General features: G+C 34.9%; 1 protein-coding gene across 1 annotated transcript; it reads left to right on the top strand.

Annotated features, from left to right (window-relative positions):
• On the top strand, positions 1-26,400 carry LOC121410692 (homeobox protein Hox-B7-B-like). The gene is made up of 2 exons (XM_041602941.1): positions 1-1,092; positions 25,209-26,400. The coding sequence occupies exons 1-2, from the start codon at positions 540-542 to the stop codon at positions 25,457-25,459; spliced, it is 804 nt and encodes a 267-aa protein (XP_041458875.1). The 5' UTR covers positions 1-539; the 3' UTR covers positions 25,460-26,400.
• Positions 26,401-26,681: the final 281 nt, after the last annotated feature.

The following is a 26,681-nucleotide window of genomic DNA, read 5'->3' as shown; positions in this document are numbered from 1 at the left end:
AACGGAGCCAGAAGGGAAGTAAGTATACCATCTTAAATTCATGATTGTCAAAATTTGATTCTGTGTAAATGATTTCTCCTCTGAGATGGGCGAAGAGGAAAGAAAGGGAGAAGGGGTCATGAAATTTATTTCAGTTTTTGCAAGTATTATTATTCCGTCTTCATCCGCCTGGTCGTCTGTCCGGCTGGTGTCGTCTCTTCGGCAATCACGGAGTCGACTTCTCTCTCGAATCCCGATGCTTCCGGATCTGATTACAGTCCCCTGATACCTCTCGCCTCGGGGCCCCGCTCCGACGGAGTTGGGCTGCGTCCGACCGTTCCGACTCAGTGGTCTAAACGTGAGACCGTCTCAAGCTTCATCGTCGGGCAATCCGTCATCGCGCTGCTCTTATGATAGATATGGACATAATCCATGGATGTCGTACTGATATCACAGTATTAAACGGTGACTTTGGGGCTCAATCACCCGCAGGGCTGCAGCTTCAACGCGGGAAATAACAGAGGTTTTTAAAAATAGTGAGTGATATAACAATCTAAAGCATGAGCGTGTATTACGCGGACTACCACCACCAAACAGTGGGAATGAATAGTCGAGCGACCGGCGAAAGCTGGATCGCCAACGCCGCGGTGAGCCGAGCTCCCGTCGATGCTTCGCCCATCCTTACCCCGCTCAATGAACTCACCACATCATCGGGCCACCATCAAAATTCACAACACTTTCCTCAAAGCAACCTCGACAGTACTTTTCCATTTTTCATGCCTCATCAGTTTTACCCTCACCACACCTCGGACTCCTACCCACCCCAATCTGGGAAGTCATACAGCTCCTGCAGTCTCGGCTCGTCCTCGGCATCATCGAGCGTTCAACACCCCGTCGTCACCCCGTACTCGTCAACGCTCTTCGATCCGTGCAAACAAAACGATCTCGGATCCTCATACCTCGCTTTCAAGGCAACAGACTTTCAAAAGCAAGACCTAGATGCTTCTGCAGACAGGGAGATTCGAGATATATCAGCAGTTAGATGTAGTAAGGAACAAGATGGAGAGAAGATGGCTTTCTACCCTTGGATGAAAAGTATCAGTCCAACTTCCGGTGAGGAAATTATTACCTTTCTAAATTATCTAGTATGGTGTTGCTATGGGTGATGATAAAGATACACTCAACATGCTCAATGCCGTTTCACTATAGATGCCAATTTAGTTTGGAAACCATTCTTGTAGCACTTCAGTCTCGAACAAAGTATAAAGGGGAGTTTTAAAATTCGTTGACCACAATTCTGGAATCTAATCTGCTAATGTTTATGTTTCATCAATGAATGTATCCATGGTTTTACACACTTTGTGGGAAAAAATGTTATGATAATGAATGGCTAAAGACTGGGCAATGTCAATAATTATCGTGAGATAGAAATAAAACCTTGCCTCTTTTGTAGGAATGTGAAGCAACACCTTTTCAATTGCAATATAAGCTTTAAATGGACATAATTATGAGGGAAAGTATGTCGGTGTAACTCCCTTTTTTAACACTAAAAACCAATCATTATAATGAAAATGTTCCTTGGAAGAATAATATTTTTGTAATATTGATATGATTAATTTATCATGCTTATTTTTGGTTCTGATTTCCCTCTCTCTACAAAGTAAAAATAGATGAGCTTACAGGCCACTACCATTGGCCTTTGGAACTTTATAACAAATTGAAGGCTTTACCCCTCTTTTTTTCGTTAACATTATGATTAATATGAGAAAGAAATGCAGGGAGTGTCAATATCATAGTTGAAATACATTAAAAGATTTAGTTTTTATGTTTTAAACACATTGAATTACAACTAAATTGAAATTATGATTAATGACTACGTACAAACTTTATACATTTTTTACAAGGACCAAATATCTTACCCGAGTTTTATTATTAATATTTTTTACATTTCTTAATGCTCTATAATCGGAAAAAAAATTGCAGTATGCAGCAATAAGACTATAACAATACAAAAAATGAATACTCATTACACATTCGATGCGTAGTTTTTAAATTCACTTTAAAAACAGAAAATATTTATTTTCACTTGGAACCATGAACGATGCAAAATTAAAGTTTGATTGCATCTGTAGCCACAAGTCAAAACAGTATTTTAGCCAATCCATGTAAACAAAGGCGAGTCAAAAACAATATGTATTGTAAGAGGAAAGGGCAATTTCTAGGGGGGACCCTAACATATTGGTTTGAACGAAAAAGAGCAAGAAAAGAAGATGATGAAGAAGAGGGGGAAAAAAGAAGAGAACAAAACAAAAATGTTTGAAGTGCACGAATGAAGACCATTAGACCAATATCTAAAACTATGAACATCGAAGTAGATGACTTTAAATTCAGAATACTACGCCTTTAAAAGTTATATGCCTACTACACAGCAATGACACACCATGTATACAGATAACTCATTAGCAACCCTCTTTTGTTTTATTTCAATGTGTATCTAGCCGAAGAGACCACGTAATAAGTTGCATTCTTACTCATCTGGCGTTATATTCTGACGTTGAATTGGGATGTGGTGAGGTGTCACTTAAGATTATGACCACACAATAAATCAACATCCATTCATTTATGGCAGAAGAGCATTCCCAGCGTGCATTAATTCTTTTTTTGGATGTGATGATTACATTTTAAAAATAACATATGCAAGGAAATAGAAATATAATCACTTGGTTTCGTTTTGTAGTAACAGTTTCATAAATCTTAAGTTTACAGCATGTTTGTATATGAAATACGTGTTTTCCATATTTATTAAAAAATACTCCATTTAAAGAACCCTGATCTTATTTGTATGAACATGGTCAAGTGTTCTTTTTTTTCAATGTGTATATAGGGATATATTTAAAAAGATGTTTAGTATTTAGACAAAAATTTACTTAACAAATATCCAAATCTTTTTATCCCATATAGATAAATACCCAAACTGTGAGAGAGATTGTTATCTTTATTTTAATTTCTTTCTATAACTTATTACATAACAAGGGATCCTTTCTTAAATATTTATACACCAAAGGTAGACACGTGGTCATTATCGTTGGTGGATCGGGGAAGTATTCCATACAGCATTCTGTCAGATATCTAGTCTCCCAAATTTTTATGGAAGTCAATCAAATGAAAGAATTTCATTAGCTTATACAGTGCGTATCAAAAAAAGTTTACACTTAGAAAAAATCCTGTAAAATTATATATTTGTAATATCCTGAAGATTTTTCCACATTTTAACATAGGTTACAGACCCATTTAAGCAAATGACGATATAACTGTCGAAAAATATTTCCAATTGAGTGAGCATCACTTACTTTTGTTAGTAAAAAATGATTTGTGCAGAACTTGGAAATAGTTATGCGAATAAAAGTAGAGCTTAAAGGGGAATCCAACCCAAATAAAAACTTGTTTTTATAACGAAAAGAAAAATCAGACAAGTTGATAGGTGAAAGTTTGAACAATATTGGACAAACATAAAGAAAGCTATGAATTTTTAAAAGTAAATATTGGTAATCACTATACCCATGGAGATTTCAAATTGGCCGCATATGGGATGTCATAGTGACGTAAGGCAAGGACTACTCTTCCATGTACTGCAATACATATTATGGCTAAAATGTCATTTTCCCCAAAAGTTTTATTTCAAATTATATTTTTCTTTCATGAGGACATAAAACAATATACTACATGGGTTATATTTAGATTACTGCCCCAGGGGAATGGGTACTTAGGAGAAAACCACAAATCCCTGATAATAAAGTACATGGCCTATGGGAAAGTTGTCCTTGCCCCTTGTCATAATTTACTTACCCAGTTGCCAATTTGAAATCTACATAGTATTAGTGATCTCAATCTTAAAGCAGCTATAACTTTCTTATTGCTTGTCCAATTTCTTTCAAACTTTCACCATTCTGTTTAATTTATTTTTCTCCTTCCCAACATAACATTTTATGGCCAAGGCTGGATTCCCCTTTAATCATGAAGAACAAGTGGAATTTAGCTAGTAAAATTGATTTGATATCTTTTACCCTTTTTAAATTGTTTCCTTGCCCAAAACACTTCAAATAGTGCATTGCGCCCCACCCCACTCCTCCACACACCGAGGCCATCTTGACGATATTTGCTTTACACTGAGCTGTGATTTACATGAAATTGCTTATATAGGCTTCATTTTCATTTTATTAATCATTGTCAAGCTTGGGAGAAGTGTGGAGGAAATAAGTATCAAATCGAAAATGAAATGTAAACCCACTTTAATGACACAAACTTAGTGAAAAATGCTGGAGATGTCTGATATGAACTTTTGATCAGATTCAGTTATGTCCTCAGATCCAGCTGGCACACAAAGGGTAAAGGATGTGCTTACTTAGTGTTGAAATTTCAATTTGGGTGGCAAAATTGTTACAAAATGCTTGAATGTATCCGTTTTGTTTCAATCGACTAAAAGTGCAAGGGAAATGTATAAGAAATGTTTCGCACGGTAAGTTTGATTTCGCCCTTTCCCCTTGACACATCGTGAAAAACGAGCATTTCTGCGCAAACATATTTCTGTGAGCTTTACAAAATGGACAGTGCTCACTCAAGTGTAACATTCTGTCAAAACTTTTACTTTCATTAGATAGATGAGTCCCAAACCCAAGATTATACGTGAAAAATTACCCACATATTGTATATTTCTTAATTCCCAGGGCTTTTTCAAAGTGTAAACCTTTTTTTGATACGCACTGTATAGGCCTATATGCTTACAGTGAGTGAAGAAACCCGGACTATTTTACTCATGAAATGTACAGACCAAGATTGAGTTCCTTTCTAGGGATAAATGGCGCCATATATAATGCTGTTCTTCGCCAGCACAATCATTGGACCGTGGTATGGAGAATTCATGCAGGGGCAGGAAAACAGCGCCCCCGTGTTTTTACACAACACCGAAAGTGTCCCTTTTTATCGAAAGTATTCCATTTCACGTTCTGATTAGTGGCACTTTTAACTTTGCGCGATGATGCCCCTTTATGTTTTTTCATTCGCGTAAATTATCAATTTCTTTTAATTTCCATTCCATAATTGGTTATTTTATTTGTGAAAATTTGAATTAAAATGAATTCCTTTCAATCAATCAATCAATAAATAAATAAATCAACCAACCAATCATATCGATGAGCACCATTACCAATACCAATAAATTCGTCGTTTAGAAGTGTGTTCTTTATGTTCTGGTATAAGATTATCTGCAAAGCAACGTCAATTAATAATCCGATATGTACCCCCTTTGATTTCTGCTGAGTTTCGAGTCTAACGTCGAAATTCTCTTTTTTTATGTCTACCACCTCTCCATATGATTCAACATTAAAATTCTCATTAATTTGCCGTTAAACTGAGATGAAAATCCCATTTAATTGCAATAATTGCCCTTTATATATTTTTATCCTATTTATTGCTCAATTGTACACTGCTTTATTCCCGGCTACTGATAAACATGTCCTCTCATACATAAGTAATCCATTCACCTTATAATTTAATATGTGTTAAAGGTGTTGGGGGTCAGTGGAATTGTCTCCAGACTATGAACCACGAGGTCGGGGGTTCGAATCCCACCGCAGCATTCACACACTTATTTCCTTCTGATAAAAATTGTATATATTTAATATTTTTAAGGCCATTCCGATGTTTAATCATTAATCGATTTCATATCTTATCATGTTTTGTTTGTATACATTCCCCCTTATATTTAGACAGCCGCCTCGCTTTTCTATTTTAAATGTATTGTTTAACTTTGTGACCAGCCAATTAAAAAAATTCTCAAACCAAGATGAAACATGTGTACAAGTGCATGTATTAGAACTAATAAACCCTGAAAACAACCATTATTGAGAATGAACAGTGAAAACTACAAGGCAAATCCCGATTTTGTAAATAGGTGTCTTATAGACGCCTAAATAGTACACATAAGTGTATGGTAAGAAATTAAGCTGGTGTTTCCGGTCACTTTATATTTCAATTTTTGAAGCACTAAATAATTATTTTCGAACGCAATATTTTCTGCGTTTCATTTTTTGTAGCATATCACAGACACAGGTGACAAGTGTGACCTTCTAGCTCAGATTTTTAAAAGTCAAACCAATGTTAACCAATCACTTTAACATTCCAACGTGTGTCGTTTATACATTTCGGCCTGACATGTCAATAATAAATAAAATAGGAGTGTCATCAATATCTCTCATCAGTAAGAAAAAAGGCTTCGTAAAAAGGTATTCCCGGTGAAGTGAAGCAACAAAACAAAGGGTAGTATCAGATGGTGCATCGCACCCTCTACCCTTCATCATGAAAATTACCTATAAATATGATAAAATAAGAAAAAAAGTATAAAGGTGTCGGGGGTGGTCACACTTATGCGATACTACTTAATCTTCTCATCAAATAAAGAAATTTATTCACAACAATATATACTTCAGTAAGTACTATTTTTACTCGCTCGCTTCATGCCCTCGCGAATGGTCGGTCAGCTCTCATTACATTACAGTCGATTTGAACTGAAATTCATTTTTTCTTGGGGGGCTGTTGTCATTATTAATCTTTCCGGATTTTTCCGGACAAATATTAGCGTTTCAAGTGCAATGTGTATGCATACATACTGTATCTATGCCAAACAATTATGTTTCTTCCTTGCTTTTACTTTTTATTTTAGAGGTGATATTTTGTTTTTGTCTATAATGGTGCCTGATGCTGTCGATGCCCCTTATTTTTGTTTAAACGGTAAATCCGGCCACCTCTGATACCTGCAGCCAACACCAAGGATGTGGATCCGTATTTTAAAATCTTATAAGTATTCCGACAAGTTGGTAAAATAATTATTACAACGTTTTCATATTTTACTTGTATTAACAAAATAAATTTCAGCTTCTGAAAGAACATCTGTTGTAATAGCAGCAACTCTCGTAAAGTTTCTTAAACTGAGTTACTGACAGATGAGAAAATCCCCCAAGAATGTCACTTTCGACTCGATCCCTTTACAATGAGTCCAATCAAAGAATCATAAAAGAAATTTCTGTGTTGTCTGCCGTTGAAGATCTAAATAATGGTCTTTAAATTCCAAGTTTTGGTTACGAGAATCGTTAATTCAATCGTAAATGTCATATTTGTATGATTATTAAGTCGGAAAAGTTGCCAAACGTGTTCGCAAGAAAAATGGTTTAAATCAAACACTGTGTTAGATGGAATACGATTACATGTAGTTGAATTCTGGAAAACATGTAGCGATGTTTGTTACAAAAAGATATTGGATGAAACTTAACCTTAATTTTACTTAATTTGTAAGTTTAGGATTCACATGCATCGGGTAAATTAAAGAAAAAAATTATATTTTTCAGAATTTGTTTAGGAAAAATTGTTGTATTTTCCAGACCCGTAGCCAGGATTTTTTTTTTTGCGGCGGGGTTCTGAATTCCAAAACGTGGACCTTTCTTGTTCATTATTAGGCCCGTACCTATGATCCTTTCCTTTACTTCCAGGGGCGGGTTCAGCTTTCCTCAATAGGAGGGAGGCGGAAATATTTGAATCCACATTAAAATTTTAGGTACATCTTAACCTTTTTTTCTTACGAACAAGATAAAGAATTTCTCACTGGTTTTGCTTTGGAAAGTTGGGCTCTATCCAGCGAAGTGTTTCATAAAATTAGTTGTCGTATATTCTATCCGATCGTCTGTTTTATCCGACAGTCGCCATAGTAACGGCGCTTCTCAGCCAATCAGAACCAAGGAAAATTGCCAGTGTCGGATGCAAGTGTTGATGAAACACTCTTCAGGCATGCCAGGACGCGATTTTTTGTTGTTGTTGTTTTTTGTTATGTTATTACTTGTGCACCCGACGCGAGATGACAGTGGGAACGACGATAGGCTATTTTGGAGGTTTTGAATCAGATTACAATTCTTGGACTTGTATTTTGTCAGAGTCTTGCCTTAATTTTAGATTTAAAAAAATATCTTTGATAAATCGATCTAAGCGACACTCAAACTTGCGTCCCTGAACTCGACTGCAGGATTGACTTACTGATTAAGCCACACCAATCGAACTGTTCGATGGGTCGAAAATTACGATACAAGTTAACTTTTCGTGTCTATGAATATTCATGAGGCGTATACTGACTAAATAAATCCTATTATATCGTCATTCCCACTGCTCTTTCGCGTCGGGTGCAAAGGTATTGACGACAGTTTGACCTCTATACCTTTGATAGTGGATTTAGACATTATCATTATAACATGTTCATTTTTTCCAAAGTGAATTATTAATCATCAATCAATCACTCAATTGAAATCTTGTATGTCGGCTAACCACGACAAGGACAATGAAAATTTAGAAAACGGGTTTTTAAATTTACTCAATACTTCAAGATTTTAACCGTTACACTTCAGCACGACACGCATGAAAGTCATGGCGTATAAACGTTATATATCGCACGTATTTCAACAATCAGACGAATTAATATCTATTTTTATGATTAATGGCAAGCCTTTGAAAGCTAATGACACCTGTTTCCAGTTAATCTCCTAACTAAGGAATAGTTGAGAAATTTCGTTTTCTATGAAGGACTGTGACCTGTACGACAGTACTACTAGCCTGACTAGGGTACGACGTGATACAATGTGGCTCTACAGTATGTCCGTGCCAGTCTTTACTCGTGAACATGTTGAAATTGTCCTTACCATGCCCTAGAGTAGGCCAATCCACTTTTAACAAGAGGGCGATGGGCCCGGTGCTGCTGTTTAAGACACTGCCAGATACTATCGATGTTATACAGTTCGTCCCAGAAAAAACGAAACCGAGATTTAGCGATCATTTATCATTACTTAATCATAAATAAAATAGACAAATGACCAACCAATTTAAAGCTAAGAATCTCCTCTTTCATCTGATATTACTTAGATTATTTCTCATTCACGCATGAGTGAGCAAATGCAATTTGAAGAAAGGATATCAAAAACTCATTTGGCGGGGGGTTTCTGGGTTTCAAAGAGAAAACTACAGTTCTGAAAAGTTCAATATCTCCTCTTTAATTTGATACTTAAATTACAGAAAATGATCAAGAAATAATAAAGTTCTGGTCATTTGAAATAAGGTTTGAATTTCAATAATTTCATAAAATGAAGAGGTTCTCCAGGCTGGCTTTCAAACTCACTCGACACTCCGTTTTGTTGACGATCAGCCATGCATTAAATCTTTTGTTCACCATGCGAAAGCTTCTGTGGGAAACCGGTGAAAACACGTTTATCTCATGAAATTATGGAAATACAAGCCTTATTTCAAATGACCAGAACTTTTTTATTTCTTGACCATTATCTGTAACTGAGGTACCAAATTAAAGAGCAGATATTGAACTTTTCAGAAATATGGTTTTCTTTTTGAAACCCAGATACCCCCCGCCAAATGAGTTTTTGGTATCCTTTCTTCAAATTGTTTTTGCTCACTCATGCGTGACTAAAAAAATAACCTAAGTAATATTAGATGAAAGAGGAGATTCTAAGCTTTAAATTGGTAGGTCATTTGTCTATTCTATCTATGATTAAGTTATGATAAATGATCGCTTAATCTCGGTTTCGTTTATTCTGGGACGCACTGTATAACATTTATATTTAGTTGAGAAAAAACAGAACAAAAAAAAACACGACATAGGCCTAATAGGGGATCAAGATAGCCAGATATCGATTTTAAAACTTTCTTTTTTTGACATAATCAAAACAAAATGAAAATGTTAATATGCCATCGAAATGGGCCTATTATGTATTTTACTGAATATAATCAGGTGATATTGCCATGCATTGTTCGTCACATGTAGTTAAAAAGGTCATTTCATTTATTAAATCGAAAACAAAAGCAGTCTGTAAGTATAAATATCTTTTGTGTATTATATCAATTATAATTGTTGTTCCCTTTTTCGTCCTGATCATAAACAGTCACTGTAAACTGTAACCTATAAAAACTAAATGCTTGTATAAGACGAATTGTCTATAATGATATATTGCGACATAATGAAAAGGCCTACTTTCTATTAAATGTAAAATAACCTTATATGGGTAGTGAATGAACTATCTCATAAATATAGTAGATTTCGTCATGAAACCACTGGCGTTATTTCGTCACTCATTTATTAATGAGTGACGAAATAACGCCAGTATTGATTATGATTGCTTTGGCAAGATAAGCCACTTTCGTGTTTTACATCCGATATCGAAAAAAAATCATCATTTCTATGGTTGATTTTTCCTGCAATTTTGTATTTGTCATGAAATAACAGTTTTCCCTCCTCTGGAATAAAAGAAAGAAAGAAAGAGAGAGAGAGAGGGGGTGTTGTATTGGGGAACGTAGCTTATTTTGCTAAAGCAATCATTATATGCACATCATAAACAGTATATGTTGAAGTCGATGATGGCATACCTTCATCATTTTGTGTTGTAATTATTGTATCTTCATAATCATCTTTTTCATTTTATAGATTTGATTATATTATGATTTATGCCGAATCATATCAATCTATAATGTTTTTTCAATATATTTTCCATATAAGGACTCAACATTTTCATCATCGTAGCGAAGTATTCAAGTATTTGATATTGCATACAAAAGTAATAAAAAGAAACAATTAGTGCGCATCATTGGTTCTCTAGTTTGCTTACCACCCATGACGTATACAAATTAAACGAATTAAAAAAAAAGCAATATCGATTTTAAAAAAATCACTAAAAATATTCACAATAAGACATTCATAAATGTCTCAGTTATAATGGGGAAAAAATACTTCTCATATTCTGACTATCCATGCATGTTGAGCTAATAGCGCCCCTCCCCCTTCAAAAAGGACCCCCCCCCATCCTTGTCACATAGCTAAGAATTCCCCGTGAAAGATAATGTTCTCCATTACTACTGGCCGAAAGGGAATATAATTTGATGAATGTGAAGAGTAATGAGTAGTGACCAATTGTGTTATTAGTGGCGGCAGAGACCGGTTGTTAATCTTGTCAAGTCAGATAGTTTATACTCGATAGCGATATAGCTTCGAGAATATGTTGGACTAGTGCAAATGGAACTAAGTTAAAAGCTACAAAGCTTCAATGATTTTTGAAGGGGATTGCATCCCAAACAAAAATATTTATTCAAAAGGAAAAAAAATAAAACAAACATAACCCTGATATTTCATCGAAGTCGGATGTGAAATAAAAGAAGTTTTTCAAAAATAGCTTATTTTGCACAAAACAGTTACATTCAAATCAGATGCCACACATTTACAAAATCATTGCAGGAATTATACAAACAATTTTTTGCCAAATAGGAACTTCTTAATTGATTCAAAATAGTTTAGAACAATAGCAGTCCCACATGTTCAGGGAGGAATCAAATTTTGTTCATGATTATAACGAAAAAAAAAGAATTAAGATTTCATTCATTTTCACGTGTAATAAAATACGAAATAAACATGAAGTCTTAGGTCCCCTTATTTGCATACTGAGAAGAATGTGCATCACCGTTATATGGAAATCAAATTGTCTTTCATTTTATATCATTTCATTTATTCATTTTCATTTCCAACAATCATTTACAATAAGTTTTGTTCCCTACATCTTAATACATGATCAATAAAACAAAGAAAATTTATATGTATAATAATCAAGAAAACCATACATTTCTTTTTAATCTGATTTTGATTATTTGGGGTTTTCGGGGTCATGCTTGTTCGATTTTCCTTTTGTTATTCAATTCAACATTTTGTTTGGACTTGGCTATTTTGTTTATTGTTGAAGAAGTGCAAGATCCACACGCAAATGATGAATTTACCATGTTCAATAACCTTGATGCTTGCGTCATCCTATGAAAATGCTTCTCAGTCATTCAAGAGATTAGATCGAGATTTCATGATTTAAATGTTTTCGTTATTCATGAACAATTAAAAAAAACAATGCGTTTAATATGTTTATATATTTTTTCTTAGATTTATTGATAGACTACATAAACAAGACAAAAACATACACACTAATCTAGGCCCATTATTATTTTTATTGTATATAAATGACTTGCCAAGTGTTAGCAGTATTTTATCATTTATTCTCTTTGCTGACGACACAACAATATTTTTATCTGGTAACGATCCTTTTAATATGAATTTTATATTAAATACTGAAATAGCCAAAATTCAACGATGGTTTCTTGCCAATAAACTTTTTATTAATTTCGAAAAAACAAATTATGTTATTTTTAAAACACACAATAAACATATTGATAACAGTACAATACGAATAACAATTGCCAATGAAGCAATAAAGCAGGTTAACCAAATAAAATTCTCAGGAGTAATTCTTGACGAAAATATGACATGGAAATATCATATAGATTACATTTGTAAAAAGATTCCTATAGAGTAATTGGAGTATTGAACAGAGTCAAAAAATTTACCATTACGCATACTTGTAAATATATATAATACCTTGATTTTGCCCCATTTGAATTATTGTCTGATTATCTGGGGTGGCTGTGCCTCATATTTATTCCAAAGGATATATGTGATTCAAAAACGTGCAATAAGGGTAATAACAAATTAATTTTTAGAGCTCATACACAGATTTTATTTTTAAGCTAAAAATTGTAAAGCTAAATGAACTTTATGAATCGCAAATTATTTTATGTAACGAGAAATTCAAACAAATTATATATACCGTTCTTTCGTTATACGTTTTCTAAATCTACAATCCGTTATAAAGGACCAAACTTGTGGAATAATTAACCCGATACTTTAAAATCATCTGTTACATTCTCATCATTGTAACGTAGATTGAAACAAAACCAACTGTCTACGTATAGTAAGTAATTCCAACTGCCTATCTAATGTGTGTGTGTGTGGGGGGGGGGTGATGTCAATATGTTCGATTTTTTTTGCCACTATTCTATTTGTGTTTTTATTCGTATAATGTAGTAATCAAGGGAGTCGGCTTGACAGGTCTACGGCCTTTCTGACTTCCTACATCCGCTACAATTTATTTCCATTTCTTTTATATTTCTAACATTTTTTGGTTGCTCTTACTGTAATTTAAATTCTTTTACTCCTTTGTTGTTGTATATTTGTATATATGTTTGTATGTTTTTTTAAAGGATGTCAAATAAATGAATTTAATTGAATTGAATTGAAAATTGAATTGTTGTTCCATTTATTCCATGTTGATCGAAAAGACCAAAAACTGTGGCATTGTGTGTTTTAATAAGAAATAAAATCTGGATAAACTTATCTTATTCAAATCTCGGAAACATTCCCGTATCTCTCCATTTGGTACAAATTAATATAAAAGATTATTTTGTTTAATATCACCGTTGCCTTAGCATAACCATTATTACAGTTTGAGAGTGGCACTCTCTTTTTATAGATTTGTTTGAATGCTTGTTTGAATGAAGTGTAATAATTTACGAAAATGGTCGTCGAAAATTAGTATTCTGATATTTTCACACACAACATAGTGATTAAAGGCCGGGAAGTTCACCCTGACAAAAGGTTTATTGTGAAAATAGCAGAAAAAAATAATTAAAAAACACTACCGAAGGTTTGAAAAAATCCATCAAAGAATTGAAACGTTATTCGAATTTTAATTATTTTATTTGTGACGTCATATGCGAGCAGCATTCCTACATTATTAGCGAATGGTAAAAAATCAATGAAATGTCATTTTCTCGGAAAATTGAAAATGTTTTTTACTGTACATTTTGTATATCAATAGATACTGTCCCGATCATGAATAGAAAACAAAAATAGGTCATCACGAGCTATTAAAAAAATGAAATTCATACATTTTATACTACATAATATATGGGGCAGCTGCTCGTTTATGACCTCCCAAATCCAAAACTTAACATTCTAATAACTTTCTTAATCTTTAACGGATTTTCCTCAAACCTTCACCAATTTTTTTTCATTATTTTTTCTGCTATCTTTTTTTACAAAAAAACATTTCGTTCCCCTTTAAATTCTCAGTATGGTACTTGATGAAAAAAAGAGAGAAACGGGTGGGGTGACTTCACCATGGTCGCAGAGTGACATCATTTGGTCTACAGTCATCGCTGAAGATATCATTTGGATTTTGATACCGTATTGATTAAGAATTCATAGGAAAGTGTACCTTTCTTTCTGTTGAATGGCTCCTGCTAGTTCCCCTTACGTTTGACGTGAGGTCTCCCGATCCCACCAGGAGCTCAAGCATAACCGTCAGAGGAAGTGAGGGGGAGAGATATGAAATGCCATCAGCAAAAAATGGGCTCGAATTAATTCCCGCTTGTTATCGTTTCCACTGTTAATTATTATTCTAGCACGCGCCGCGTGAATTGACGCGACTAGAAAACAAGTCTCGCCATATTTACCAATTTTGCATTATTTATAAAGGAGATATTCCCTCGCAGAATTGCACACAGGCGAGCGCGCACGCGCGCTTGCACACAAAGAAAGTGAGAGTGAGAAAGGGGATCAAGGAGAGGGGTAATGGTGGTGTTGAATTGGAGGCGAGTGTGTGGAGTGGTGTGCGATTGCAAGAGAGAATGGTTGTTGAGCGAAAAGAGAGAAAAGAAACAGAAATGAATAAAATATTTTTTTCATAGCTAGAAAAGGGAGTGACGCACGGATGTGAAAAAAAGGGAGAGACGGGGGGGGGGGGGGGGGGGGGAGATAGAAGGAAAAGGGGGATGGGGATTACCGTCAAGAAAAGTATCGAGTTCAATGGATTTCGCCTCTTACCTAAAAGAATGAATAAAAAAGACAGAAAGAGGAAAGAATGATGACAATCGGAGAAAGAAGGGGAAAAATCATTTAAGCATGGATGTGGGGAAATTTGTGGTTTTGGGAATGATTAGGTTTAAAAGGTGGTCTTAAAAAAATAATGAAGGCGAATTGGGGAGATGATAGCTCCATGATGGAGTGGTGGAGAGAGGGACATAAAGAGGGTGGAGGGAAAGAGAGAGAGCAATGCTGAAGGACCATGGATGTGATGGCGAGTAGGTATATTGAAATGGGTTATAGGGGGAATACGCCAGGGAAAGGATCTCGTCGGGCAAACTTGGCCGTTCCGCTCACGTATACCGTGGCAGCAGGCCTGCTCAAAATATACTAAGTTTGGTCACTAAACATGCCATCTATCATTTGTATGTGTCAGGATCGGGCTATTCGTGCCAAGTGCACGGAAATAGAGATGGAATGGTGTTTGTTTTGGTTTGGATGTTCGTAGGTATCATAAAACATAAGCGCTCCTGAATGGAGTGTAGAGCGGTGCATTTGATGTTAGGAGCAGCCAGCGTCTGGCCATCTCCCTAACCCCTTCTCCTTTATTCCCCAGCGCCGATTCGAACCCCGTGTTCTCACAGACAATCCCGGTTCACTGTATCGACTCGACCTCGTCCCGACAAGTTCAATAACATTTTACATCTAATGTTCTCTATTCACAGTGCGTTTGTTTTGCTCTTTCTTATTATCAACGTTTCAAAACATGTTGTGTATCCCATTGCTCACCATGATTCGCAATTCATTTGTTTAATGTATACATGATCACGATGGTAGATCTGACCTTCGTTGCCAGTACACAAACAAATTGCGAAAAAAAATAGTCAATATATTTTTCATTAAGATATTTTATTCTTATTTTCTCCAAGAAATTGCATTTCCTATAATCTCGAGCCACGAAATCACCACGAGGTGAACTGATCTGTAGTGTCCAAAAAATGTTAACAGGGTTTTTAGCTGTACCGTTTTAGACATACCGCTTTAAATAAATTATTTACAGTAATGATCATACTTTCTTAATATATAACGCTTTACCCTTAATTTATCAGGAGTCTTTAAGCGATCTACAGTGTTATACACCATAATTACCCTATAGCGTTATGAATAAATTCCTGCCAGGTATCCTTTCACCTCACCTGGGGTAAATGCAGCGCAAAGTGCGTCAGTTCCTTGGTGAAGGGGAAGAGAAACACGCCGTTGCTTGGAATCGAACTTACGTTCCTCAGACTGAAAAAGGGAGAGTCATAACCACTAGACCATGGCTCCCCCATTTTAATAGTATAAGAATACCATGCTAACATTTTATGGACAATGATAGGGGTTTACTACATGATATAAAGTCTAGCATGCCTAAAAACCAACAACATTATATTTTGGGGGGAAAGGTTTACCAACTAATTCGTAAGACAGTAATCGAGTACACTTCGAGTAACTTTTTGATCTCTGACAGTTTGATTTATTTGTGGTCTATTGGGAGCTCAATTCCTTTTTCAAATCATGAACAGAAAAGGAATGCATCCATATTACAAATAAATGACTAAATAGACAGTTTCTAAGGGAAAATGGAGAATGCGTATTTTCTTTTCTTTTTTTATATTTCTATTTTTTTTATTCTTGACTTTGTTTCTTGTGCGGTTCCTTCATTCTTTTTTGCCTTGGTTTAAAGCGCGGAGTGTCTCAATTTCCATACAAATGAAGGAGTTTGTTCCCTTGCCGGCGATTTGGCTGACGAAAAACACGAAACTCAGAGATGCATGAAAATGGATGTTAAATACATGCAGAGGCTTGATCGGGTCCACGAGCTGGGGGAGGAAATAAAGAGAAAGATGTCTCCAATTTTGGCGCCATGCGTGGACTTGTCTTGCTGATATTTTCCTTCATTTTTTTTTCAAGAGTCTAAATGGATATTTTTTTCATCTTACCACCCTCTTTTCTCTGTATATATATTGTTCTCCCATTCTCTCTTTCTTTTTCTTTACCTAACATTATTTCTTAATCTATGGAATTTCTCTTTCGTCTTTTTATGTCCGCTTCCATCTTCTAATCTTTCTCTTTGCTCTCTTTCCTATCTCTCTCTCTCTCTATTATTTATTTCCCATGATGGGGATTTATTTTACTATTTTAATATCCAACTCTCTATTGTCAGTCAGAAATCTCTCCTATCTTACCCGAAGAAGCCAAATCACATTTTACCGAGCATCTTTGTCCTTATGTATAATAATTCGACTCCAGGGTATTTGGTAGCAGCCTGATATTGTGTAAAGTTTTACTGGCAAATACTATTTTCTGGTTCTAAAAATGAGACAGTCACGGCCAGTAACTCAAAATATATCAATGTTAGTATAAGAATCACACCCCCCCCCCCGAAAAATAAAACAAATCTTTAATCATGTTGTCAAAAGCGTCATTATTTTGCTCGTGATAATGCGCAGTATAAACATGATGAAAAGTTGATTAGGTCACTCGATCAAACGATTTCCTTATAATCTCACTCTTTAAAAGAAAATGATAAATTATGTTGGTTAGAATCTAAAACTGCGTAAACTATGCACAAACGAGGTAAAAATGAATTTACCAATATTTTTTATGATAATCTTTGTTTTCTTATTCTTTTTTTACATCTGTTAACAATATTTAATACTTGTCAACAATTTAATCGATGTTGGACAAAATTTACCTCTTACATTGATTGGTAAATTCTTTCCAGGTAAATTAATTTTGAGCAAACTTACTATATGTGTGTTAATGTGTATTAGTAAATAGAGTAATGAGCCATTTTTTGGAGGGGACATAAATTATAAAAAAGCTACGAGGGAGCAAAACGAACGAGCAAATATTTGGCAATTTAATACAAAAATCTTATTTTGTGACAAAAATTTACATGATATTCGGAAGTATGATAGTATCATATTTTCGCCATTTTCCCTTTCCTTTTTTCTTTGTTTCTTGATCGTGAACATTTTTGGGGCACATGAATTATAAATGGGTAAATAATTTTTTAAAGCAGTTAATCAAATTTTGATTACCATATTAGGTTACCATATCAGACGTGCACATATTATGAACCTGTACTTTGCTCAAATTATCTACCCTACCACAGTCTATCAATGTTTAGTAACATTGTGTCAGATATTAAGAGAGCACCAATTTTTATCTCTAAAATAAAAGTAGTTAATATTAATTGATGGATGGGTCAGCTCGGTATGATTATTGTTTAAGGCATATTTGAATACTATTTGCTCAAATTCGACCAGGACGGTCACTTTTGTAAAGCTTATTACCTAGCTCACTACTAATCTAATAATTTTTAAAAAGTTTGTTTTCAGAGTGAACTGGTTAGAAAAAGGATTTGTTGTTTTTATTTATACTACTTCTGAAGAATTTGTATTTATTGATGTAAGCATGTGTTTCAAAACTAAATGTGTTGATATACGTTTTAAACTGATCGAAGAGGTACCTGTTAACATGGTTAAGGACTGCTTGCAGTTAACCATGAAGGCGTTACAGCTTTCAACAATTACATAATGCGAGCGCGAAGCACGAGCTGAAAATTATTGGCATTTCTAGATAAAGAATGGTAATTCAAAAACATTTTTTATAATCGTAAACAGGATAGGTATATAACTAAACATATTAATAAGAGCGGAAAAATCGAGATTTAGACCTAAAAACGGGACACATGAAAAGGATGAGTAATTGGGGATCTTCCTACATTGGTAATGAGAACGCAAGCGCGAGCAGAACATTTTAGATATTCTGATCTGAGTCCGGATACTGAATTGAATAGAAAACATGGTGCGTATCTGAATAAAGTCAATAAAGCGAGCGCAAAGCGCGAGCTTAAAATATTTAATATACCTATCTGTATATATATATATATATATATATATATCTGTAAAAGGGTCAATTTAAGCTCTATATTTCAAGCACTTTGTAGGAAAATTGTGAGGTGGATTTGGATCGCATAAGAGCTGATATTTTTCATTGTTATTACTTTTAGTTTTGACACAGGGCCGAGACATTCTAAGGACATTATGTCATCACATGAAAATGATAACTATCTTCATCTTCCTAACCGCGAGATGAAACTTGTCGATATTCCATTCTGAAAAAAGAACAATTTAATTATTACATTGATATCTTATTTATTAATCTAATAAGCCTAATGAGAGCGCAAAATCTGTTAATATTATGGCCTGAAAACTGGACATTTCAAGCAATTTTAAAATTATGAATAGGATGCATGAGTTAATATATTTTTAACAATTAATGCAAGCACAAATCGAGAGCCGAAATTTTTGATAATCTGTCATGAAATTGGGATTTTAAGTTATTTTAGTTGTATAATTAATATTGAGACATACAGAACTCACCAATCAAAATGCGAGCGTGCAGCGCTAGTTGATACATTTTGACATTCAGACCTTAATTAGGATATTTTGAGAACATAAAACTGACACTTTTACAGAACACTTTTGAAAAATAAATTCGTAAATCAAACAAATTAATGAAAGTTCGATTTCCGAGCTGAAATATGTTTTGTATATTGACTTCCAAACTTGTAAATGTAAATCACCTAACAGGCAATACGAGCGCGAAGCGCGAGCGAAAATTTTATATACTGACATGAAATATTTTTTAAAAATTATTTTCCAATTGTTACCCTCATCTTGTTTTATTCACTCGTCTTCCTTCTCTTTTTTTTTCTCCTCTCTCTTCGCTCCTTTTTTCTTTCTTTCTCCCTTCTTTTTCTTCTTTTTTTGCTCCTCCAATGGGGGGGTCCCTCGACCCCTGGATCCGCCTATGCATATATGACATAAACAAATAGGTAACTTTATAAATGAGTAAATAGGAAATACATTTAACTAGTATTTCTTTTGTCACTGACAGTGTCATGACAACTTAATTTGAAATTTGGTGCAAAGCTGTAAGATTCTTCGAACACATGTTTCTTAAATATCGTTACTTAGAATCTTAATATTTCATATCACAAGTCATTGGAAAAAAATAATTTCCAATCATTCGATATTTTTTGCTAAATTATGGGATAACGCTTTCTGATTTATTTGATTTATCACGTAGAAAGTCTCTTTCAATCAAAATTCTTTGTAGAAAATCCCACATCTGAACAATTTTTAAAATCATTTTTTTTTTGCTTCCAATGCATGATCGTATAATTCTTGAGGCGGTTACCCGGCGGGTATGAATACTTGATAGTTCAGCTTCATTGAAGCGCTGCATCTGACTGGGGTTATATTCTTGCCCCGATTCTAGGTCTGATTTCCTCTTGGTATTTCCCCCATCTTGTCACATTTTCAAGTCATATATTGGATGACTCTCATCCGTACAAACAAAGAAATAAGAGAGAATATTATTCATTTATTTATTTCAAATATTTAAAAAGAAGGGTAGCCAATCAGCAACAAGCTGGTTTTCGTTGGGGCCCTTCGTAAACAAACACAAATATAAAACATGGTGACATATTCAAATATGAACAAAGAATAGAGCATAAATACTAATATTCAATACAATATGAAGATATAAGCATTATGATTGAATATCAAAATGGTTGCTGCAAATAATTATTAATTATGCTCATCTCATTGTGGACTCTCTGTGTTATGAATGATCCATAACAACCATCCAATCATAGCATTTTTTATATAGGCCAAGAATCATCCCTGTACGACATCAACCAGTGATAACAGCAGATATATTTATTTTTATTTATGGTATCTCGTGTACGCTATATCCCGTCCAGTTTCCTGTTATCATTGATAATCCTCTTGTGTGCCCTTAAATGTCATTAGTTTAATACCATGATATTATACCAGGTTTGCATTTAATGCACCAATTTGATGCCAATATCTTATATAGTTTATGATTGATAAATGAAAACAATGTTTAGATTCCTGCATTTTATTCATTATATAAATTTTGTAATATTAAAGTTTACGCCGATTTTTTTTTCTTCTTGATTTTGAACTTTTATAATTCATTTCCAAATCTTTTGCAACATAACTACGTCTTTCCTATCTCCTTCCGTATATACACTCTGATCATTTAGCGCATTGTAAGCGAGATGCTTCGCCGAGTCTTCGGCGTAGGTCATCTCCCGATTCCCTCTTGGGCCTCCATGGTTGCTCATACGTGAAATGAAATTATTATTAATGTCTGAAATGTATCATACGATACCCACCATTAGCTGTCTTTTGCAGCCTCGTGCGCCTTCCTTTTTTTCTTTTTTTCTTTTTTTTTACAGAAAATGGACATTGAGGAGATTTTATCATAGTTTCCCCTTCCTGCGTTTGATTTTATATTCTAGCACAAGTACATAAGGAAGAATCTATGAGTAAGCCTACAGTATGTATGAAAATAAAAGCCTGGTTGAATATAACGTCACCTTCATTATTTCGGCATTATTTCCATTTTAGGGTTAATACAAGTTATATAATAGTATTTTTATCCGTTTTCACCCTATCAAGCCTTGCCGCATAGTTGATTAATCTGATAATGATTGTAAGTAGGTCCATGTTCTGATGAACGCCGACATATATCGATTGCCGGGCGCTATTGCTACATTATGTGGAGGTGCCGTGGCTGAGTGGTCTATAAGGCGCCTGGTTATACATGAAATGTCCGGGGTTCGATCCCCGGCCGCGGCACTTATGCCCGTGAGCAAGGCATTCAATCTCCAATGCTCTTTTATCCCGCTTTCAAATAAATGGAAACGCTATATGCATCATTGGAACTAGGTGTGCACTTTTTTTAAAAATATACGTCAATGCCTATTTTATTAGATACAATTATTGCAAACAAATAAATAAAGTCGGATTGATATTTTTCTAATTTCTAATTTATGTCTCAATTCATGCATCTAATGAATGTGGAACGTGTTTTGAGTGCTTTTAGGGACCAAACCAAAATTACATTAAATATCTAAATATCATAGGATGGGGAGTAAATCTTATTTATTAAAACTCTTAATCTTATCTTGGATTGGTCTCAAAAAGAATACACTTAGACTGATTTTTAATCAAAGACATTTTGAGTGTTCGGGAAACAAATTATATATTTGGGTTAAAAACAAACGTTTGAAACGTGTAAGGGGGCAAAGCTGTTCTTGACCTATTCAAACACTTAAGGGGCGGTTTTTCGCTCTTTTAAATCCATCGATTGTCTCCCACATATCCATCAGGCAAATTAATTTCATCATTAGCCTGTCTGTCATCATCCTACCCCGACACTAGCTCACCATCCGTCTCATCAACCTGACCAACGACGATATGGGACACGTTGCTTATCTCTTCGAGATCGTGTTACCCGTCGATTAGGCCAATGGGTGTGTATCATTTCGCGCGCTTTGGGGATGCCTCTTGTATCAAGGGGATGCCTGTGTTATCAAAAGAAGCACCCGTTGCTAATAGAGACCGATACATAATGTTCTGTGTGTTACTCGTAGACTGAGGCCCAGACGTGTATCACTGGTATAGTTTGGAGTGAATGTGATGATGCTGATATATTTCTGGGGAAGGGGCTTGTATCAGACGATAAAGGAAAGAGTTGCGTGTTTGTCATATTTGTGGCAATTTGATATCTTCCTTATTTTCTTCACAAAAAAGAGTGTGGATTTTTTCAGGAGAAAAATGAATATGTTCCATGAGTTTTAAAGATATTATTTTTTTCCATGTGGCCCATTTGGCCTACAACATCAGTGGAGCGGTGTGGCCCTGTGGATTAGTCTTCGGACTTTGAAACAGAGGGTTGTGGGTTCGAATCTCAGCCATGGCGTAATTTCCTTCAGCAAGAAACTGATCCACAATGTGCTGCACTCAACCCAGGTGAGGTAAATGGGAACCGATAGGAAGTAATTCCTTAAAAAGTTGTGTGCGCTATGAACGCCTAGCTTAGCCGGGTAATATTTATATAGGAGCGCCTTGAGCAATAACAAGGTGGATATGTGCGCAATATAAATACCCTACTAGTATATTATTATTACAATATTACCAATAAATACAGCGAAGGATTTACTATAAAGTTGCATGACAAATAATTTTTCACACACACACACACACACATATATATATATATATATTGTTTATGAAAAAGCGAGTTTTGCTTTTCTTATCTGACATGTCTGACCTTTTGCGAATTAGGCCGAATTTAAACTCAAAGCACTGCATATTAGAGTAAACGTGTATTCATCAAAAGGAAAATAATCAAGAACCATTTTGACCACAGCTGATGAATTTGATTTAACATGTTTAACTCCTGATTTACAGACCAGTCTATAACAAGATTAAGACTTATGATTGGTTGTTAAGAAATTAGGAATTACCTCAAATCACGGAATATGCCCATCTGTGATTATCATAGTGTCAATATTTCAAGAGGTCAACAAAAAACTCGTCAAAGTGTCTGATTTCTATTGACTAATCAATACCGCAATAGGCATTATCGTTAATACCGCTATGATTCTTATTTTGAAGCCGTTCGAGATAAAACATCAAACATGCACCGACGAGTAAAAACACATAAGTGCTGAATTTGCTGGGATAAAAATGCTATTAAAATTCCCTATAACTACGTCCAGTTAAGATGGCTGAGACAAACGCTTTTTTTCTTATTTTATTTACCTTGTATACGTTGATTTTGTTGAGTTCATCGCTTTTACGTATGATGGAATTTCTCCAGTAGAGTTTTGGCACTTTGTGCTTTGTGATTTTAATGGAAGCACCCAACAGTGCATAACAAAGTCATGATTTCTGACTATTAAATCAGTTATCTAAATAGTACAGCCTTCGCCTACCATTATTTTAATAGGAAAATTAAGTAATAAGAAAATTAAACCCCGTCCACCCGGCAGATATGGTTCGGAGCAAAGAATGATATCTGCCGTTAAGAGGGGAGGCGCGATAGCTCAGTCGGTAGAGCGGGGGTTTCGGATTCCGGTGACCCGGGTTCGATTCCCAAGTGGTGCGCTAGTGCCCCTTGGTAAAGCATACCAGGTCCCTCGGAGAGGACCTTAAGCCGTTGGTCCCCTGGTTGCTTGCTCATAGGCATTCGTGCTTTCTTAGCAGTCAGGTAAAATAACCTCGGTGTAATAAATAATAATAAGAACGATACCTGCCGGCGGATGTCGTATCCGCCGGTGGAACCAATCTGCCGCAACACACACCCTCACATGGTTCATGAGCCGGACGCTCTATACCATTGACCCATCATCTATACTGACATAACTCTTCGCACCATTGGATTTGCTCATCTTTGATAATTTTGATGCTACCCATCAACAATGTCTCTTTCATCATGTTTAGGGCAATGTACACATCCACATTCTTGATTATGAAGATTGGATTCAGATATTGTTATAACTACATGATCATTTTAGGGAATGGTTATTACCTTCGTGACACATCACAATCCATGTTGAATTGTTCTCTATGGATTCTTACTTACATGATATTAGTGATGCAAGTGGCCCTTTTCTCTTGGTTTCACTCGACGTCAAATGGAAGAAAATTAATGTTTATATTAACACGAACCGGGACATGAGTGCATTTTAACGAACAAATTACAGCATATTGGGAATAAATGTATATATTGGATACAAGTTTGTGAAAGTTGAAAGTCAAAAGAAACATTATTGTAAGGGGATCTACAGACATTAAAACCACTTGGATGAGGTAATAAGATCTTGGGAATTTTAATATTAATACTTGACATGGAGTGGAGTAGTTACAGATGTTTTTGTTTCTGTAGGTCTATATGAGGGGACCTGAAACTGTTCGCTCCGGAAAAGATTTCTTAAAACGAGACTCACAACATCGATTTTCGAATATAAAATTACATACGTACATTTTAAGCATTTATTTGTTGAATATTTTGTTTAAGATTATCATAATTATGATGAAGACGCATATGAGCCTGGTTTTCTGGCTACTCAATCCAATTTCAAAGTCGGGTTGTGGCTGACGATTTCAAGTGGTTTTGCTTTTCATGATTAAAATATTGAATTACTGTTATTAATCATGTCAATCAAAATTCATTTTCACACTTTCTCAGCCCAGACTTCAGTTTGGTACTTGTCTTCAATCACGCTCGTGATCTTGAACAAAAGAAAAAATGAAAAGTGGTAATTATCAAGGCCTATGATAGGCTTATCTACTTTTCTGTCTCACTGTCTCTCTGTATATTGTGTCTCTCCCCCCCCCCCTCTATCTATCTCTCTCTCTCTCTTTCTCTGTTTTTGTCGGTTTCACCATTCATCTATCTTTGTTTTCTTTCCCAATCAAACCCACTTTATACATTCATAAAACCAGCAACATTGAATCCACAAAATAATGAAATAATAAAAATTGATGATCGTATCTCGTCTTTCTCATTTCGTATCTTGTAGATGGCAAAAGAGGGCGGCAAACATACACTCGACAGCAAACATTGGAGTTGGAAAAGGAGTTCCACTTCAGCCGCTACGTGACAAGACGTCGTCGCTTCGAGATCGCCCAGAGTCTCGGGCTCAGCGAAAGACAGATCAAGATCTGGTTCCAGAACCGGAGAATGAAATGGAAGAGGGAACATGGTTCAAACTGTAGTATGACAAACCAGCAGGATCAAATGCCCAGTATGGCTGATTTCATTGGGTCGTAGACTGCGATCATGTCAAATTTTAAAAACTGAAAACGAACATTATTACGTTAATGCTTTTCCATAAAATTCGGATTGTTAGTTATGAACCAATTAAAATATATATATGAAAATGAAATAGTTTGGTCAGTTGGATAATCTAAATTGTCATTGTAAAACCATTAACTTGACAACTTTGGAAAATATGCATTCACTACCAGGATGTGCACGATATCAACATCATCTACCTGGTAATACAATACATCCTAAACCAAATCCACTTCATCAGTTCCAAAGATATTAGATATAGTATTCATTACAAACGTCAGATGGTCTTTCCCTCAACATGCTCCAAGGAAGTGGTTTTGTACAAAGCGTATTATATGCTGTATGTTTAACGAGAAGTAGAATTTTTACCTTTTATTAAGCATTTCTTCAACGAAGTTACCAAAGAAACAAAACCACTAAACAGATGTTTATTTATCGTTCCATATCTGCCGTTACCAAATAATACTGCATAAGCTTCAAAGCTGAGATACTTGAATCATGTACAGTATGCATGATGTAGACTTTTATTTATTGAATAGAAAGCATAATGTGAGATTCTTTACATTACGTGTAAGTTTATTATGATTTTCATAAAAAAATGAAAATGTAAGTATAATATAAGTAATGTAAAATATGACCATGGTTAAATTACCATGAAAACGTAGCATTTTGTAAGTCCAAAACATTTGATATTTTTGTGTTATCTCTTTGGGTATAAATTGTAACTGATGTTGGTCAACGAATGCTTTGGGATGGTTGATGGCCAAATTTGGATATTCTTTTTAGTATAGGAGATATAAATCTCTATAAATTTCAAAGTAGTATTTTAGAGGTATTTCCAACTCTCAACTAGCCTTTAGAATACTTGATTATCCTTTTTTTATTATTAAATGCTTGTATTGACCTAGATGACATGACGGCTTGGAAAAAAATGCTGCCTGGATATTATTTATAGGACATGTAAATAACTTAGTATTATGATCATTGAAAGTGTTACGAAAATATAGTCTTTGGTCATGTTGGTACAATGGACTTCCTTAATTGCACAAATTATAATAGAATATATATCTAATACAGAATTCTTATACTCAGTTAGAGAGATCAGTTGACCATGTTGACGGAAACAATATTCCATTTTCAATATTTTCTCATTCATTAAATCCTGGCGTTATAGCTGTTGTAATACTGAAATGACTGG

The sequence above is a fragment of the Lytechinus variegatus genome, chromosome 3 (assembly GCF_018143015.1).
Source record: "Lytechinus variegatus isolate NC3 chromosome 3, Lvar_3.0, whole genome shotgun sequence".
Lineage (NCBI taxonomy): Eukaryota > Metazoa > Echinodermata > Echinoidea > Temnopleuroida > Toxopneustidae > Lytechinus > Lytechinus variegatus.
The sequence above is the reverse complement of the archived record's forward strand: the minus strand, read 5'-3'. Positions and strand labels throughout refer to the sequence as shown.

What these genes read in the sequence shown, in the direction of transcription:
- LOC121410692 (XM_041602941.1), top strand. Translation starts at nt 540, where the DNA reads ATGAGCGTGTATTACGCGGACTACCACCACCAAACAGTGGGAATGAAT. An exon ending in AAGTATCAGTCCAACTTCCG is followed by an intron (nt 1,093 to 25,208) that starts GTGAGGAAATTA and finishes CGTATCTTGTAG; the next exon opens with ATGGCAAAAGAGGGCGGCAA.